The sequence below is a fragment of the Salmo salar genome, unplaced genomic scaffold, assembly GCF_905237065.1.
Source record: "Salmo salar unplaced genomic scaffold, Ssal_v3.1, whole genome shotgun sequence".
NCBI lineage: Eukaryota > Metazoa > Chordata > Actinopteri > Salmoniformes > Salmonidae > Salmo > Salmo salar.
Genome location: NW_025549156.1, coordinates 124,952 through 146,007, shown reverse-complemented (window position 1 = coordinate 146,007; position 21,056 = coordinate 124,952). Strand labels below are relative to the sequence as shown.

At 42.2% G+C, this 21,056-nt stretch overlaps 1 protein-coding gene across 1 annotated transcript in view; it reads right to left on the bottom strand.

The window, feature by feature from the left end:
• The window catches only part of LOC106592660 (protein NLRC3-like), a 72,280-nt gene extending 56,021 nt beyond the window's left edge, over positions 1-16,259 (bottom strand). Inside the window, exons 1-2 of the mRNA XM_045713053.1 lie at positions 16,183-16,259; positions 6,481-6,758 (exon numbers count right to left, since the gene is read on the bottom strand). Coding sequence (XP_045569009.1) covers positions 6,481-6,686 — 206 coding nt within the window. The 5' untranslated portion in view covers positions 6,687-6,758; positions 16,183-16,259. The remainder of the gene's footprint in view (positions 1-6,480; positions 6,759-16,182) is intronic.
• Between the last annotated feature and the right edge of the window lie 4,797 nt (positions 16,260-21,056).

Sequence of the window (21,056 nt, the reverse complement as noted above, 5' to 3'; positions counted from 1 at the left end):
GACTTCTCTCTCACACAGTCACACACAGTATTTGCCCATGTGCAAGGGTTCTCTTCACTCTCTTACAGAGTGTTAGCCACCGGACCAAAACAGCGGAGAAGTTTAGCATTGTGCTACAACACTTTTAGTTGTTGTAGAAATTGACCCACTATGCCGTTTACTTTGTGCATCTACGTCATATCGCTGACTCTTCCTTTAAGTTTGTTTTGACCAAATAGATCATGATTGTGTTCCTTGCCTGGGACTCAAGGATAATGAACGCTTTAAAACTATTTTGAGTAAAAAAAACAATTATCAGTTAACTCACATTTCTCAGGTCCAGGCTTGATCCAACTCTCTCCACCATGGTCTCTGGTGTTCTCAGGTCCAGGCTTGATCCAACTCTCTCCACCATGGTCTCTGGTGTTCTCAGGTCCAGGCTTGATACAACTCTCTCCACCATGGTCTCTGGTGTTGGAGAAGCAGAAGGATAGACTGTGATTAAACTAAATACAACTTATAAAGGCTTTATATAGCATACATACAGTCTTCATAACAATACAAAGGGTGACAGACCAGCTCCCTATGTAGGGTGCATACAAACACATTAAAACACACCACTACTACTAATCTAACTGCCTGTAGGTCCAACAGAACACATTCATTCCAGAGGAAACAAATGATGAAACATTGCTATGACTCACCTCTGAATGTGTTGGTCATCTATCTGACACAGGGTCACTGAGGAGGAGGAGGAGTTAACCTCAAACCCAAATACAGGATGGAGGGGTTCAGTGAATGTGGTGTGTTCTGTGTAAAGGTGTGTCAGTGTACCAGAGGAGGACACACTATAGAAGGACAAAGTACCAGCTGGCCAGTCCAGATACACTCCAACTCTGTTAGAATCAGGATGAGGGATGATACTGCCGACTCCAGCATGGTAAATGTCATAAGTACTATCATTGCAGTATAAACACCAGGACTTCCTATTGAGTCCAGTCCTACTGTCAACCTCTTCTCCCTTCCTCTTCATTCCTTTGTACACCACACCAATGTCAGCCATGTCACCATCCATCTCCACCTCCCAGTAATAACGAGATTCAGATAAGCCTTCTCTGCAGAGAACGTGGGAATGATAGTCAAATCTGTCTGGATGGTTTTCATAATCCTGCTTCTCTTTCACCAATGTCAACTTCCTGTTTCCCTCAGACAGTATCAGGTTTGGGTGTGCTGTATTTGGATCCAAGGTGAGATGACAGGCGTCTGTAGATAAAAGGAGAGTTTAATGAAACCACATCTTCATGTAAAATGTTGTTTTGTAGGAACAGAACAAGTATTGATTAGTTACTATGTTGCTATAGTTCTGAATATGTAGTTCATTAGGATTGAAGAGACTTACATTTCCTCAGCCCTGATTTCAGCCTGCAATCTCCACCATGATCCACACTGTAGAAGAAAAAGGTTATTGACTGACAAAGACCTAATAAAGCAGTCAACATTTAAACCATATTGTTGTGTTCTGGTGCACTATCCAAGTTCATCACTAGAGACATACAGGTATTCTATCCTACCTACTGCATACAGAACAGAGTACAATTCATTACTAGAGACATACAGGTATTCTATCCTACCTACTACATACAGAACAGAGTACAATTCATTACTAGAGACATACAGGTATTCTATCCTACCTACTGCATACAGAACGGAGTACAATTCCAACAGGATATCAGAGATGCAGAAGAAGAGTATTCATGTAGTGATGATGTATGCTGTGTTGGAGTGCTCAGTCTGCTGAGTAAACTTCCCCTTAATTCTACCATCATGTCCTCATCTTACTGACAATACTACACTACATATGACACAACCACTGCTCACACTATTAGGACATCAATTATGACTTACTTCAGCTTCATCAGTTTATATGTGGGATCCACCAGAGCAGCTGAAAGCAGTCCTCCTGCAGAGTCTCCTGGGTGATTGTAGCTCAGGTCCAGCTCTTTCAGGTGGGAGGGGTTTGACCTCAGAGCTGAAGACAGAGCAGCACAGCCCTTCTCTGTGACCAGACAGCCAGACAGCCTACAGAGAGACACACAACAGCTGTCTAGGTTGGTGTACTGGTGTCAATCATCTTGTAGGACACCAATACATTTGTCCATGACACAAACATTGTCATGAAACATCAGATTTTCAGAGTATTTGTTTTACTAAGCTCAGTACCGACCTGACTGAAACAGCTGTACTTACCCCAGTGTGTGTAGTTTACAGTCTGGATCCTCCAGTCCAGCAGACAGCAGTGTAACTCAGCTCAGTACAGACCTGACTGAAACAGCTGTACTTACCCCAGTGTGTGTAGTTTACAGTCTGGATCCTCCAGTCCAGCAGACAGCAGTGTAACTCCTGAGTCCTGCAGGTCATTGTCTCTCAGCTCCAGTTGTTTCAGTTGTGAGTTGGGTGAACTCAGGACTGAGGCCAGATCTGAACAGCAACCCTCTGTCAGACCACACTGACCTAGACTAGAGGGCAGAAGAGCACATGATTAACACATGTTTAAAACATCCACATAATAACTCATACTGAAGATATTTAACTCACACTAGTGTCTGTATGTTGCAGAGTGGACTGGTTAGTCCAACACAGAGCAGCTCCACTCCTCTGTCTCCCAGGTCATTGTAGCTGAGGTCCAGTTCTCTCAGGGGGGAGTTTGGTGTCTGCAGAGCTGAGGTCAGAGTCTCACAGGATTCATAAGTGAGTTTACAGCCAGCCAGTCTGGAGAGAGGAGATATGTTGATACACTGTTAAACATGCAAAACATTAAGAATAATGAGATGCATTAAGACAATAACAGAAGGACATGACTAGACTGTTAAAAACATACTAACTCAAGATATTTAATTTTAGTTTCATATATTTATCACATCGTATGTATGTTTCTGCATATTTACCAAGATGTTCAAATAATGTTAAAAACATAATAACACATAATTACTACAACTATATATAAACACTATAAAGACAGTGGATAGTGAAGATATTTAACTCACACAAGTGTCTGTATGTTGCAGAGTGGACTGGTTAGTCCAACACAGAGCACCTCCACTCCTCTGTCTCCCAGGTCATTGTTGCTGAGGTCCAGGTCTCTCAGGGGGGAGTTTGGTGTCTGCAGAGGTGAGGCCAGAGACTCACAGGATTCATATGTGAGTTTACAGCCAGCTAGTCTGGAGAGAGGAGATATGTCGATACACTGTTAAATATTTATTGCTTTAAGAATAATGAGATGCATTAAGACAATAACTGAAGGACATTATGAACCAATGTTAAAAACATACTAACTCACTAAAGATATTTAACCTTTGTTTCATATATTTATCACATTGTATGTATGTGTCTGCGTATTTCCCAAGATGTTCAAATAATGTTAAAAACTAAATAACTAGAAATATATAAACACTATATTGTCATGTCTTCCACCGAAGTCAGTCCCTCTCCTTTTTCGGGCGGCGTTCGGCGGTCGACGTCACTGGCCTTCTAGCCACCGCCGATCCACTTTTCATTTTCCATTTGTTTTGTCTTACACATCTGGTTTCACTCACCCAATTACCTGTTTATTATTTAACCCTCTGTTCCCCATGTTTGTTTATGAGTGATTGTTTGTTGTATTCGGTCCGTATTTGTGGGCTCATGATTATACTTTGTATATTTGTCTTTTGTGTAAAATAACGTTGATTACTCATATCGGCTGTCCTGCGCCTGACTCTCTACACCAGCTACACACAGGACCCTTACATATAAAGAAAGTGGATACTGAAGATATTTAACTCACACTAGTGTCTGTATGTTGCGGAGTGGACTGGTTAGTCCAACACAGAGCAGCTTCACTCCTCTGTCTCCCAGGTCATTGTAGCTGAGGTCCAGTTCTCTCAGGGGGGAGTTTGGTGTCTGCAGAACTGAGGCCAGAGTCTCACAGGATTCATATGCAAGTTTACAGCGATCCAGTCTGGAGAGAGGAGATAATCTGTTAGATATACAAATCCTTCATTGTAATGATACTGTATATATCAACTCAATAACAGAACTTACAGTGCTCTCTTGCAGGTTTTCACTACTGGCAGCAACCTCTGATAACCTTCATCTGATGTGTTGTATGTCTTCAGGTCAAACTCCTCCAGCACCTCCTCTGACATCAGTAACAGGTAGGCCAGGGCTGAACATTGGTCAGGTTTTAGCTCTGTTTCTGAAAGACTTCCTGATCGCAGGGAGGTCTGCATGTCTTCAACTAGAGAGTTGGCACCAAGTTCATTCAGACAGTGGAACAAGTTGATGATCCTTTCTGGTGAGGATTCCTCCTTGATCTTGACTGAAAGGTACCTGACTGTTCTCTCAACTGTTTCCTCATTGGTCTGTGTTGTACTGACTGTCTGTGTCAGAAGGCCTCGTAACAGATTCTGATTGGACTCCAGTGAGAGACCCAGAAGGAAGCGGAGGAACAGGTCCAGGTGTCCATTCTCACTCTTCAAGGCCTGGTCCACTGCTCTCCTGTGTCAGTCAGACAACTGGAATGACTCATTCTCTTCATCATTGTTATCATCATCCTCATCTTCATCATCCTTCTCCTCCTCCTCGTCCTGCTTATCATCAATATCCTCCTCCTCCTCCTCCTCATCATCACTGGTGACTGCTTTGGGGGGGAAAACATTTTCCTTCTTGTCCAGACATGATTCTAAAGCATGCACTGCTGCTAGAAACTCCTGAATGCTCAGATGCACAAAGCTGTAGACCTTCTCTTGGTACAGCCCAGATTCTTCTTTAAAGATCTCTGTACACAATGCTGAGTACTCTGATGCCTCTGTGACATCAAGGCCACACTCTCTCAGGTCCTCCTCATAGAAGATCAGGTTGCCCTTCTGCAGCTGTTGGAAAGCCAGCTTTGCCAGTTTCATGATAATCTCTTTGTCTGACTGAGACAGTTCCTTTGGGTTTGTCTCTGTGGCTTTGTTATACTTCTTGTTCTTCACAATGATTTGGATGAGTATGAAGTGTGAGTACATCTGGGTCAGAGTTTTGGGGACTTCATCCTTCTCTGCCTCTTTCAGTATCATCTCAAGGACAGTGGCTGATATCCAACAGAAGACTGGCATGTGGCACATGATGTGGAGGCTCCTTGATGTCTTCATGTGTTGGATGATTTCATTGGCCAGATTCTGATCTGGGATTTTCTTCCTGAAGTACTCGTCCTTCTGTGGATCATTGAACCCTCGTACTTCTGTCACCTGGTCAACACACTCGGGAGGGATCTGATTGGCAGCTGCAGGCCGTGTGGTTATCCAGAGGAGAGCAGAGGGAAGCAGATTCCCCTTGATGAGGTTTGTCAGCAGCACGTCCACTGAGGTTGGCTTCGTGACATCACAGCACTTCTCAGTTTTTTTGAAGTCTAGAGGAAGTCGACACTCATCCAGACCATCAAAAATGAAAACAGTTTTGGTTTCACCATCTTCAATGCTGTCAATCTCTTTCAGCTCTGAGAAGTAGTGGGAAAGAAGTTGCATCAGACTGTATTGGTCCTTTTTCAGGTTCAGATCACGGAAAGGAAGAGGAAACATGAAATGAACGTCCTGATTTGCTTTTCCCTCTGCCCAGTCAAGGATGACCTTCTGCACAGAGACGGTTTTTCCAATGCCAGCGATTCCTTTTGTCAGCACAGTTCTGATAGGTTTATCTTGTCCCGGTAAAGGCTTGAAGATGTCGTTGCATTTGATTGGTGTCTCTTGTCTGGTTTGTTTCTTGGATGCCATCTCTATCTGTCTAACCTCATGTTCATTATTGAGCCCTCCACTTCCACCCTCTGTGATGTAGAGCTCTGTGTAGATGTCCTTTAACAGACTTTGGTTTCCATGGTGTCCAATTCCTTCAGATATGTGTTGATACTTGTGTTTCAGTTTAGCCTTAATGTCTTGTTGGACTGTCAGCAGAGTTTGACCTGTAGGAAAACAATGAGAGTTGGGACTCATAAGTTTGTGTGTGTTTTATAAGGGTCTTTGTACCGTTCTTTGTAATATTGTATGAAACACAGTCTTACTTCTTCTGTCCAGAAGGTTGTGTGTGATCTTTAATGCATCCTCACTGTCCAAACTCTCCACTTCCTTATTGTCATCTGGTAATGGTTCCTGGCTGAAAGCAGGTGGCTGATCACTATTCATTGATAGCAGGCTGGTTGTAGGTGACTCTGCTCTGGGCTTCTGGACACTGAACAAAACAGGGAGACAGATCACCTCATCAATATCTCATCAATACCTCATCTACTTCCTTTTAACAACTGTATAATGGAACATCTAGAAGTCCTGATGTTTCTTTATAAAGATACAGTCTGCAATTGGTAAATCCATTTCTGGCCTTTTAAGTGAATGATATAGACCTACATTTTATGTAATTTGTAATTTGGGAACACTTTTCATTAGTTTGATATTTTTAAGAGCAATATACATTTTGCAAATCATCTCTTACCTCTTAGAACTGGTGTCTTGAGTCATTTTAGAGGCAGTGGTCTCTTCCTCTCTCTCCCCAGAGAGACTCATTTTAGAGGCAGTGGTCTCCTCCTCTCTCTCCCCAGAGAGACTCGTTTTAGAGGCAGTGGTCTCCTCCTCTCTCTCCCCAGAGAGACTCATTTTAGAGGCAGTGGTCTCCTCCTCTCTCTCCCCAGAGAGACTCATTTTAGAGGCAGTGGTCTCCTCATCTCTCTCCCCAGAGAGACTCGTATTAGATGTAAGTCACAGCTCACTCAGCTACAATAACCAATAAGAAATAACAGAACAGTCAATATTTCTAAACATTGAAGATCCATTAACAATGACAACACGTTTACTGTCTGAGGTCAGAGTTCAGATACTTCTTGTTGCATTTAAACATACACAGTCCAATATTATTAATTTGATTTGGATCCCCACTAGCTGACTCCATAACAACAGCTAGTCTACCTGGTTGGATCCCCTGACTCCCTAACAACAGCTAGTCTACCTGGTTGGATCCCCTGACTCCATAACAACAGCTAGTCTACCTGGTTGGATCCCCTGACTCCATAACAACAGCTAGTCTACCTGGTTGGATCCCTGACTCCATAACAACAGCTAGTCTACCTGGTTGGATCCCCTGACTCCATAACAACAGCTAGTCTACCTGGTTGGATCCCCTGACTCCCTAACAACAGCTAGTCTACCTGGTTGGATCCCCTGACTCCATAACAACAGCTAGTCTACCTGGTTGGATCCCCTGACTCCATAACAACAGCTAGTCTACCTGGTTGGATCCCCTGACTCCATAACAACAGCTAGTCTACCTGGTTGGATCCCCTGACTCCATAACAACAGCTAGTCTACCTGGTTGGATCCCCTGACTCCCTAACAACAGCTAGTCTACCTGGTTGGATCCCCTGACTCCATAACAACAGCTGTCTACATGGGCTCTTTTTGAGAAGATCAGGGAGTTTTGCTACGAACAAGCTATGGACATCACATGCCCTGCACCAAAGTCAAGGGCAGGACAGAAACAGCCTCTCCGAATATAGATTCCCTTGTTCATGCGTGGTTCGGACAGACCAGTTCATCACTGGGGAGAGTTCCCAGTCATCACCACTATCTACAGTGCCTCTTGTCACATGACTCTCTCCTAACACACACCATACGTTGCTGCTACTATAAAAAAATGTATCCTGCTGCTCAGCCACTTCACCCCTGATTGTCTACATATAACTACCTCATCTATCACCAGTATCACTGATATGGTTATTGATATTGTACATTTATTTTATTTATTTATTTTATTTCACCTTCATTTAAGGACAACAAGGTCAAGGTATTGGAGTTGCCATCACAAAGCCCTGACCTCAATCCCATAGAAAATTTGTGGGCAGAACTGAAAAAGCATGTGCGAGCAAGGAAGCCTACAAACCTGACTCAGTTACACCAGCGCTGTCAGGAGGAATGGGCAAAATTCACCCAACTTATTGTGGGAAGCTTGTGGAAGGCTACCCAACACGTTTGACCCAGGTTAAACAATTTAAAGGCAATGCTACCAAATACTAATTGAGTGTATGTAAAATTCGGACCCACTGGGAATGTGATGAAAGAAATAAAAGCTGAAATAAACCATTCTCCCTACTATTATTCTGACATTTCAAATTTTTGTTAATAAAGTGGTGATCCTAACTGACCTAAGACAGAGAATTTTTACTAGGACTAAATGTCAGGAATTGGGAAAAACTGAGTTTAAATGTATTTGGCTAAGGAGTATGTAAACTTCCGACTTCAACTGTATGTATGTATGTATGCATGCATGCATGCATGCATGCATGCATGCATGCATGCATGCATGTATGTATGTATACATTTTTTTATGAGATATCTTGGCATAGGTTATTGGTGTACTGTTGGAATCATGGAAATATAATGATTGTAATTAAATAGTTGGAATATAGTGGGCAGCACATTGAATGCATTGTTGTTTGACATAACAAATGAATAAGCCAGGGAAGATGTGTGTAAGGAATGGAACCAAAGTGTTGGTCAGTGTTTCCCAGGGGTCCCTATACGATGTTCCGTTCCTCTTTATGTGGCTAGCTAGCTAGCTAACATATTCATGCTTCGCCTATTCCTCTGATTTAGTAGATACCATTACACAAACATGCAGATCTAGGCCTACACCAGCACTGGTTTCAGGCTGTAATTAGACATTAGGTTTGCGCCAACTCCGATTACATTTAGCTAGCCAGCTAACTAGCAGTTAGCATTAGCTCCAGAGTGAACAGCAAGTGAAGTGCCTGTGACTACACCGCCAAGCAACACCTGCTCTCCTTGAGTGACAGGGGGCAGGGCTTGGTGTGGGAAGTGGAATGCAGGAACAGGAGAGACGACTTGCAAGTAGCAAACGGAGTGAACTCTAAAAATGGACATTACGGACACGCTGGTGTTGCGCGTCACATTCGGCCAACCAAACATTAAAATACTGTTATAGAAGGTGAAGTAAAAACACAAATCGGTCTGTGCATCAATACCAGTATACTGCCCAGCCCAACTGTTTATTACGTATAAAATAATTTATTTACATTACTTTAATAAAATATTTCAGTTCTCTATATAACATTTGATGACTGTAATTTCATTCCAAGTCCTTATCGATAGAGTTGCTGTAAAACTACAAAAAAATGGATATTGTCAAAGTAAGTAAAGCCTACTTTTGTGAATCCTGAATACCAACTATCACATAGATCATGTATTTTCAAGTAGAGAAGCAACTGCTCTCTAACCCTCTCGATCAGTGTTCTTGTCTCTTCTCTCGGTCTGCCCCACACAGACGGTCTGTGCTATAGACTGAAAAAGTAGTCTCGCAATGGATTATGGTCATTACCATGTATAATATTGGCCTGTAGGAAACTACAACTCCCTACTATATCACCCAGTTCGGACTAGTTCCGATTTCAAGAGAGAAACTGTGCATTGAGCTCACAGAAACACTAAATAGAATTCAAATAGTTAAAACAATTAAAAAATAACAAGTGTTGGTTAATCGCTCAGAACTACTGCCATCGGATGGTGGTGGGTTGGACACCAAAGGGCTTGGCGCAAAAGGCTGCCATTGCCTTTCCGGCTCTGTAGGCCTGGGAATGACGGGGACAGAGTGGGCTAAAATGGTGCTGCTATGTGCTCCTACCACCCACATCAGGTTCCAGAGTCGCCCAAGACCAGAGCACTCCATTAGTCATCCATATCAGACAAGGCCCTTCACATTTCTCCTTCATTCCTCATTGCATTGAAAGTAAAGAGAGCCCTTGTCTTCAACAACAGCCCAGCCCTGATATGGAGAAAATGGGGCAATAGACTCCCCACTGTATGAAAATGATTAAACTGAACAGTCGACAGCTTTTTTACTTATTTTTAATAAGTAAAAAATAATAATTTGCCGTATGGGTGAGAGGGAAGTGTCAAGGATAGAAATTTCCGGTAATATCTACAAGGCAGCTCTCGGAATTACAACAACCAATTGCAGCTGATGAAACACCATAAAAAGGCACAATTTGTCAATCAATAACGTTGGTAGCGTAGTATGATAATTCTACTCTAACTTGGGCAGCAGGACTGCACAGGGTGTGATTGTGGGATAACAACGCTCATATCAGGCTCCTGTAATATAATACAGAGAAGTAAAACAGGTCACTGCACAATGAGTGCAAGTGAGCTCCTTCAGCTCTCAGCCTGTTTAAAATATCTACTGATAATATCTCCCTACTTGCCGGCCCGGTTTCTGATCCCTTTAACCAGGTAGGCCAGTTGAGAACAAGTTCTCATTTACAACTGCGACCTGGCCAAGATAAAACAAAGCAGTGCAACACAAACAACAACACAGAGTTACACATGGAATAAACAAACAAAGGCAATAACACAATAGAAAAGTATATATACAGTGTGTGCAAATGAAGTAAGATAAGGGAGGTAAGGCAATAAATAGGCCATAGTGGCGAAATAATTACAAATTAGCAATTAAAACACTGGAGTTGATAGATGTGCAAAAGATGAATGTGCAAGTAGAGATACTGGGGTGCAAAGGAGCAAGATAAATAAAAAAATACAGTATGGGGATGAGGTAGTTGGATGGGCTATTTACAGATGGGCTATGTTCAGGTGCAGTGATATGTGAGCTGCTCTGACAGCTGTTGCTTAAAGTTAATGAGGGAGATATGAGTCTCCAGCTTCAGTGATTTTTGCAATTCGTTCCAGTCATTGGCAGCAGAGAACTGGAAGGAAAGGCGGCCAAATGAGAAATTGGCTTTGGGGGTAACCAGTGAAATATACCGGCTGGAGCGCGTTCTATGGGTGGGTGCTGCTATGGTGACCAGTGAGCTGAGATAAGGCGGGGCTTTACCTAGCAAAGACTTATAGATGTCCTGGAGCCAGTGGGTTTGGCGACGAATATGAAGCGAGGGCCAGCCAACGAGAGCATACAGGTCGCAGTGGTGGGTAGTATATGGGGCTTTGGTGACAAAACGGATGGCACTGTGATAGACTGCATCCAATTTGCTGCATCCAATCGCCGAAGTTAAGGATCGGTAAGATATCAAATCAAAGTTTATTTGTCACGTGTGCCGAATACAACAGGTGTAGACATTACAGTGAAATGCTTACTTACAGGCTCTAACCAATAGTGCGAAAAAAAGGTATGTGTGTGTGTGTGTAGGTAAGTAAAGAAATAAAACAACAGTAAAAAGACATTTGAAAATAAGAGTAGCAAGGCTATATACAGACACCGGTTAGTCAGGTTTATTGAGGTAGTATGTACATGTAGGTTTGGTTAAAGTGACTATGCATATATGATGAACAGAGAGTAGCAGTAGCGTAAAAAGAGGGGTTGGCGGGTGGTGGGTGGGACACAATGCAGACAGCCCGGTTAGCCAATGTGCGGGAGCACTGGTTGGTCGGGCCAATTGAGGTAGTATGTACATGAATGTATAGTTAAAGTGATTATGCATATTAGATAAACAGAGAGTAGCAGCAGCGTAAAAGAGGGGTTGGGGGGGGCAAATAGTCCGGGTAACAATTTGGTTACCTGTTCAGGAGTCTTATGGCTTGGGGGTAAAAACTGTTCAGAAGCCTTTTTGTCCAAGACTTGGCACTCCGGTACCGCTTACAATGCGGTAGTAGAGAGAACAGTCTATGACTGGGGTCTTTGACAATTTTTAGGGCCTTCCTCTGACACCGCCTGGTGTAGAGGTCCTGGATGGCAGGCAGCTTTGCCTCAGTGATGTACTGGGCCGTACGCACTACCCTCAGAAGTGCCTTGCGGTCGGAGGCAGAGCAATTGCCGTACCAGGAGGTGACGCAACCGGTCAGGATGCTCTCGATGTTGCAACTGTAGAACCTTCTGAGGATCTCAGATAGTCAGTTTTACAAGGGTATGTTTGGCAGCATGAGTGAAGGATGCTTGGTTGGGAAATAGGAAGCCGATTGTAGATTTAATTTTGGATTGTATATTGGTATTTGTAGATGTCCAAATATTCTAAGTCAGAACCGTCCAGAGTGCTGGACGGGCGGGCAGGTGCGGGTAGCGATTGGTTGAAGAGCATGTATTTAGTTTTACTTGCATTTAAGAGCAGTTGGAGGCCACAGAAGGAGAGTTGTATGGCATTGAGGCTCGTCTGGAGGTTAGTTAACACAGTGTCCAAAGAAGGGCCAGAAGTATACAGAATGGTGTCGTCCGCGTAGAGGTGGATCAGAGAATCACCAGCAGCAATAGCGACATCATTGATGTATACAGAGAAAAGAGTCGGCCCGAGAATTGAACCCTGTGGCACCCCCATAGAGACTGCCCGACATACTGTATAACTACCTCATCTATCACCAGTATCACTGATATGGTTATTGATATTGTTCTTCTACATACTGTATATTATGTAGTTCTTTCTCTATATTGACACTTGTTATTTTTGTATTTATATTATTTATATTGACACTATCTATTTCTGATATTGCTACTACGTAAGTAACCATTTGTCTGTACAGTTTCCACCTTCTGTAGAGACCCATCCACTTAGCTAGACGTGGCTGGGGGATATAGCATTTCTTTCACATGAACCATCAGTTTAGTGTCTGGATTAGCGTCATCTAACATTTATACAATATTTTTATCTGGACACTTTCTGCTTACCTGGGATTGTTCCTTATTGTAGGCTACTACTTTTAGTCTTAATCTTTACTACACTACTCACTGTTTATCACATGACCTCACATGTGAATCCTTCAACAGATGGGTGGGGCTAAGGCTTAAGAGGGTGTGAACAATGCTGAATGGGTGGAGACAAAGGAGAGCTCTCCAGTAGGCGCACCAAAAACATTCAGGGGCCATTTTCACAAAGGTGGGGTTTCAGGTTTATCAACTTTCAAAGCAGAATTACTTTCCCATTGTTCCTCAAATGCAGTGTATGATATACCTTTTTGTGCCTCTGACTCTGCTTTTTTTTCAATGTAAAAAACACAATTTCAAATGTTGCTACGTAAGACCGAATCAAGTCTGTCGGTCACATTTAGTTTCAATGCCCATTACCGCATGTCACTTTTTACCGAATTGACAAGAGCGACAATTATTTTTCTACAAAGAAACTAGATGACGTGACACACGTCTTCCTCCGGGATGTGAAAGAGCGCAAATAAATCAATCGCCCATACCCTACCTCATAACCCTGTAGCCTATATTATAACCCCATACCCTACCTCACAGCCCTGTAGCCTATATTATAACCCCATACCCTACCTCATAACCCTGTAGCCTATAATATAACCCCATACCCTACCTCATAACCCTGTAGACTATATTATAACCCCATACCCTACCTCACAGCCCTGTAGACTATAACATAACCCCATACCCTACCTCACAGCCCTGTAGACTATAACATAACCCCATACCCTACCTCATAACCCTGTAGACTATAATATAACCCCATACCCTACCTCATAACCCTGTAGACTATAACATAACCCCATACCCTACCTCACAGCCCTGTAGACTATAATATAACCCCATACCCTACCTCATAACCCTGTAGCCTATAATATAACCCCATACCCTACCTCACAGCCCTGTAGACTATAATATAACCCCATACCCTACCTCATAACCCTGTAGACTATATTATAACCCCATACCCTACCTCACAGCCCTGTAGACTATAATATAACCCCATACCCTACCTCATAGCCCTGTAGCCTATAATATAACCCCATACCCTACCTCATAACCCTGTAGACTATAATATAACCCCATACCCTACCTCACAGCCCTGTAGACTATAATATAACCCCATACCCTACCTCATAACCCTGTAGAATATAATATAACCCCATACCCTACCTCATAACCCTGTAGACTATAATATAACCCCATACCCTACCTCACAGCCCTGTAGACTATAATATAACCCCATACCCTACCTCATAACCCTGTAGACTATAATATAAACCCATACCCTACCTCACAGCCCTGTAGACTATAATATAACCCCTTACCCTACCTCATAGCCCTGTAGACTATAATATAACCCCATAACCTACCTCATAACCCTGTAGCCTATAATATAACCCCATACCCTACCTCATAACCCTGTAGACTATAATATAACCCCATACCCTACCTCATAGCCCTGTAGCCTATAATATAACCCCATACCCTACCTCATAGCCCTGTAGACTATAATATAACCCCATACCCTACCTCATAGCCCTGTAGACTATAATATAACCCCATACCCTACCTCATAACCCTGTAGACTATAATATAACCCCATACCCTACCTCACAGCCCTGTAGACTATAATATAACCCCATACCCTACCTCATAGCCCTGTAGACTATAATATAACCCCATACCTTACCTCACAGCCCTGTAGCCTATAATATAACCCCATACCCTACCTCATAGCCCTGTAGACTATAATATAACCCCATACCCTACCTCATAACCCTGTAGCCTATAATATAACCCCATACCCTACCTCACAGCCCTGTAGACTATAATATAACCCCATACCCTACCTCATAACCCTGTAGACTATATTATAACCCCATACCCTACCTCACAGCCCTGTAGACTATAATATAACCCCATACCCTACCTCATAGCCCTGTAGCCTATAATATAACCCCATACCCTACCTCATAACCCTGTAGACTATAATATAACCCCATACCCTACCTCACAGCCCTGTAGACTATAATATAACCCCATACCCTACCTCATAACCCTGTAGAATATAATATAACCCCATACCCTACCTCACAACCCTGTAGACTATAATATAACCCCACACCCTACCTCATAACCCCTGTAGACTATAATATAACCCCATACCCTACCTCACAGCCCTGTAGACTATAATATAACCCCTTACCCTACCTCATAGCCCTGTAGACTATAATATAACCCCATAACCTACCTCATAACCCTGTAGCCTATAATATAACCCCATACCCTACCTCATAACCCTGTAGACTATAATATAACCCCATACCCTACCTCATAGCCCTGTAGCCTATAATATAACCCCATACCCTACCTCATAGCCCTGTAGACTATAATATAACCCCATACCCTACCTCATAGCCCTGTAGACTATAATATAACCCCATACCCTACCTCATAACCCTGTAGACTATAATATAACCCCATACCCTACCTCACAGCCCTGTAGACTATAATATAACCCCATACCCTACCTCATAGCCCTGTAGACTATAATATAACCCCATACCTTACCTCACAGCCCTGTAGCCTATAATATAACCCCATACCCTACCTCATAGCCCTGTAGACTATAATATAACCCCATACCCTACCTCATAACCCTGTAGACTATAATATAACCCCATACCCTACCTCATAACCCTGTAGACTATAATATAACCCCATACCCTACCTCATAACCCTGTAGACTATAATATAACCCCATACCCTACCTCATAGCCCTGTAGACTATAATATAACCCCATACCCTACCTCATAACCCTGTAGACTATAATATAACCCCATACCCTACCTCATAACCCTGTAGACTATAATATAACCCCATACCATACTTCACAGCCCTGTAGACTATAATATAACCCCATACCCTACCTCACAGCCCTGTAGACTATAATATAACCCCATACCCTACCTCATAGCCCTGTAGACTATAATATAAACCCATACCCTACCTCATAGCCCTGTAGCCTATAATATAACCCCATACCCTACCTCATAGCCCTGTAGACTATAATATAACCCCATACCCTACCTCATAACCCTGTAGACTATAATATAACCCCATACCCTACCTCATAGCCCTGTAGACTATAATGTAACCCCATACCCTACCTCATAACCATGTAGACTATAATATAACCCCATACCCTACCTCATAACGCTGTAGACTATAATATAACCCCATAACCTACCTCATAGCCCTGTAGCCTATAATATAACATTGATACATATTGACTAGGCTGATCAATATGAATCAGCATCAATGTAAGGAAGCCTAAAATGATCATTATTGAAAGTTGAAATCAGTATTGTAATAACTTAACAATTCTGTGGATGTCTTACCCCCTAAATCACCTCTCTCTGCGATGGCCTAACTTCTCCAAAACACTTTTTGTCATAAAATGGTAAAAGAACGCTACAAACCTCAGAAACATTTTTCTTCGACCGACAGTGTCCAGTTCTGCCTCTACTTCCTTATAAATGTACTTCCTTGTTTCAACACAGTGGGCGGGTTCAACAGGTATAGGTTTATGTGAAGACACACAAACACAAAACACACGCGCAGACAGACACACACACACACACACACACACACTCACACACACCTTTCCGCTAACTTTAGACCATGTGTATGCACAGTTTCTAGTGGTTGAAGTATTGCATTTCAAGAAGGCCAGTAGATTAGTATTTAGTGTAAATGTGGGATATGATGGACACGCTTATTCATAACAATAAAAAGTTTAATAACAAGATGCAACAATTTGCCGTTACTGAGACATCCATTCCGTTTATCTTTGCATTTTAAAATAATTAGAAATAGCCATCTATTTCCTAGGCTTCTATTTATTTCGTTTCCATGATCGTTGCATAATACATTTCTCACCTTTTCTGTGATGTTTTCATACTCACGAGGTAGAATATAGGCCTACAACAAGGTTACCATTCGTCCCATCTCTCGTTTAATTGGACCGACTTCACAACAGTAAATAGATAAGCTATTTCAAGTATTTTGCTCTATGTAAAATACCAGGGACCACATTTGTAAACGTTGTCTACACACAAAATATGCCACAAAACATGCATGTGCCAGTTTTCACGCAAATGTTGTCATTTATAAAAAGTGAACTTGACATGAGAATTTGCTAATCCTCCTGCTAACTTTAGACCAGGCGTCCTTCCAGTTTCTAGTGGTTGAAGTCTTGCATTGCAAGAAGACAAAAGTAGACTAGTAGTAGCCTGGTGCAGATGGGGAATATATGACGAGACTCTTATTCAGAACTAAAGAACAGGTAGACCTGGCTAAATATAATAACAAGATGCAATCATTAGCTGTAAGTGAGAAGAGCGTTAATCGATGTGTCTTTACATTCTATAATAATTAGAAGTAGGCATATATTTCCTGTTATTTATTTCATTTCCATGATCATTGCAGAATAATTCCTATACTCGCCAAATATCCTATAGGCCTATAACAAGTTAGGATTGGCTACCATTCCTCCCATCTCTCATTTAATTGGATCCACTTCACAGTAGTAACTAGATAAACTACGGTATTTCAAGCAGACTATTTTGCTCTGTGCCAGTGGCCACCAACCGGTTTATCGCGATCGACTTGTCGATCTCCAAGGCATTTCTAGTTGATCGCCAAACGTTTCTGTAAAAACCCAACGATAAATCCTTGTGTTTCTATTCTTTGTTATTAGTCTCGGGCTGTTGGTGGTAGGTTCAGACAATTCAGCTGCTGTCCTGCGCGCCGGGTTGGCAAACTGTTGCCATTTCGTGTGTCTGAATGTAGAAACTGTTTCCTTTTCATGTGTCTGAATGTACAATCTGTTTCCATTTCATGTGTCTGAAGGTACAAACTGTTTCCATTTCATGTGTCTGAAGGTACAAACTGTTTCCATTTCATGTGTCTGAATGTACAAACTGTTTCCATTTCATGTGTCTGAAGGTACAAACTGTTTCCATTTCATGTGTCTGAATGTACAAACTGTTTCCATTTCATGTGTCTGAATGTACAAACTGTTTCCATTTCATGTGTCTGAAGGTACAAACTGTTTCCATTTCATGTGTCTGAATGTACAACCTGTTTCCATTTCATGTGTCTGAAGGTACCAACTGTTTCCATTTCATGTGTCTGAATGTACAAACTGTTTCCATTTCATGTGTCTGAAGGTTCAAACTGTTTCCATTTCATGTGTCTGAAGGTACAAACTGTTTCCATTTCATGTGTCTGAATGTACAAACTGTTTCCATTTCATGTGTCTGAATGTACAAACTGTTTCCATTTCATGTGTCTGAAGGTACAAACTGTTTCCATTTCATGTGTCTGAATGTACATACTGTTTCCATTCCATGTCTCTGAAGGTACAAACTGTTTCCATTTAATGTGTCTGAAGGTACAAACTGTTTCCATTTCATGTGTCTGAAGGTACAAACTGTTTCCATTTCATGTGTCTGAATGTACAACCTGTTTCCATTTCATGTGTCTGAAGGTACCAACTGTTTCCATTTCATGTGTCTGAATGTACAAACTGTTTCCATTTCATGTGTCTGAATGTACAAACTGTTTCCATTCCATGTCTCTGAAGGTACAAACTGTTTCCATTTAATGTGTCTGAAGGTACAAACTGTTTCCATTTCATGTGTCTGAATGTACAAACTGTTTCCATTTCATGTGTCTGAAGGTACAAACTGTTTCCATTTAATGTGTCTGAAGGTACAAACTGTTTCCATTTCATGTGTCTGAATGTACAAACTGTTTCCATTTCATGTGTCTGAAGGTACAAACTGTTTCCATGTCATGTGTCTGAAGGTACAAACTGTTTCCATTTCATGTGTCTGAATGTACAAACTGTTTCCATTTCATGTGTCTGAAGGTACAAACTGTTTCCATTTCATGTGTCTGAATGTACAAACTGTTTCCATTTCATGTGTCTAAATGTACAAACTGTTTCCATTTAATGTGTCTGAAGGTACAAACTGTTTCCATTTCATGTGTCTGAATGTACAAACTGTTTCCATTTCATGTGTCTGAAGGTACAAACTGTTTCCATTTCATGTGTCTGAATGTACAAACTGTTTCCATTTCATGTGTCTGAAGGTACAAACTGTTTCCATTTCATGTGTCTGAAGGTACAAACTCTGCTTCCCGGTGGGCCTGGGGAGGAAATCAAGTGCACCATGTGTCCGCTGGCCAATCAGATTGCACAGATGACCGAGTCTACAGTGACGTAGCAGACATAAAATAAAGCTACGGCAAAATTGATATTGTGAGATTCCAAAACGTTTAAAACCATGACTAGAGAGAGACTGTCAACGAATGCAGCAAAGAGCTGCTGTTTTTATGAGTGAGTTCATGTTAAGTTTTTACTCAGCGCTGTCAACACTTTGTATTCAACACTTTTATAAGCCATAAAATGCGCGTTGTTCCTATTTCCACTCAGCGCTACAACAAGCAGTGCAGCAGTAATGAATGAGGAGGAAAGTGGATCTATAGGCCTTGTTATTATTAGCGGCTTGGGTCTTTTTTAATATCAATAAATATTTCACTTTCTCTGTTCATAGGAGTAACAACATGAATTTGTGCATGAAGCAGAAATAATGAGGTGCGACTCGAGTTTCGCCATCAGCTGGAAGACGGTGTCCCTTTTTGGTCAGTGTCAGTGGAGGAAAGGGAGAGCGGAGGGATGTTGAGAGACTGACCCTCAGTCTGCTGCTCTCACCCTCTGCTGAGACAGACCCTCAGTCTGCTGCTCTCTCCCTCTGCTGAGACTGACCCTCATTCTGCTGCTCTCTCCCTCTGCTGAGACTGACCCTAAGTCTGCTGCTCTCTCCCTCTGCTGAGACTGACCCTCAGTCTGCTGCTCTCTCCCTCTGCTGAGACGGACCCTCAGTCTGCTGCTCTCTCCCTTTGCTGAGACGGACCCTCAGTCTGCTGCTCTCTCCCTCTGCTGAGACGGACCCTCAGTCTGCTGCTCTCTCCCTCTGCTGAGACTGACCCTCAGTCTGCTGCTCTCTCCCTCTGCTGAGACTGACCCTCAGTCTGCTGCTCTCTCCCTCTGCTGAGACGGACCCTCAGTCTGCTGCTCTCTCCCTCTGCTGAGACGGACCCTCAGTCTGCTGCTCTCTTCCTCTGCTGAGACTGACCCTCAGTCTGCTGCTCTCTCCCTCTGCTGACGGACCCTCAGTCTGCTGCTCTCTCCCTCTGCTGAGACTGACCCTCAGTCTGCTGCTCTCTCCCTCTGATGAGACTGACCATCAGATGCAGGCACCATCAGCCCAGTAAAATAAAAAGCTAATTATTTAAACGTATGCTCACTCAGCTGTGCCTCAAAAGTAATACAACAATGGATCTATTACCGGTGTGATCATATAGACTACCTCAAATATATATATTTTTAGATGTCCCGAACAACAATGCATTGGCAGGTAAATTCAAGCAAAGCCAGTATGCGGTGATAATGTATTGGGCCTGTAGTTTACTGCACAAACCTCATTGCTACAGAACTGTTTTTAATTGGTTAATGTTGCATGGGCTTACGTTTTATAAGTCATGGTAATAAAATATCAGAGCGGTAGATCTCTGCTTGCATTTTGACTCAGAAAGTGATCTTGACTCAGAAAAGGTTGGTGACCACTGCTCTGTGCGATCCGATCCGAAGTGCATTTTAACGTTGGAACAGACGACTCACCTTTTCCATTGACTTTTGTAGGTACGTCTGAATATTGTAATGTGACATTTCTTGCGTAGACAATTTAATTTATAAACATAAAACATTGTCATAATCATTGCGTAATAAATTCCTCACCTTTTGTGGCCATGATGAGTTCATATTCCCGATGTAGCCATACAACTAATTACCATGCGCATTTCTCATTGAATTGGGCCTATTAGATAGGCTATTATTTAAAGTTTATGCAGATGACATGGTGCGCGGTTTATAACATACAGCAGAATGTAACAGGTGAACAGACAGCTGATCTGGTTTATAACATACAGCAGAATGTAACAGGTGAACAGACAGCTGATCTGGTTTATAACATACAGCAGAATGTAACAGGTGAACAGACAGCTGATCTGGTTTATAACATACAGCAGAATGTAACAGGTGAACAGACAGCTGATCTGGTTTATAACATACAGCAGAATGTAACAGGTGAACAGACAGCTGATCTGGTTTATAACATACAGCAGAATGTAACAGGTGAACAGACAGCTGATCTGGTTTATAACATACAGCAGAATGTAACAGGTGAACAGACAGCTGATCTGGTTTATAACATACAGCAGAATG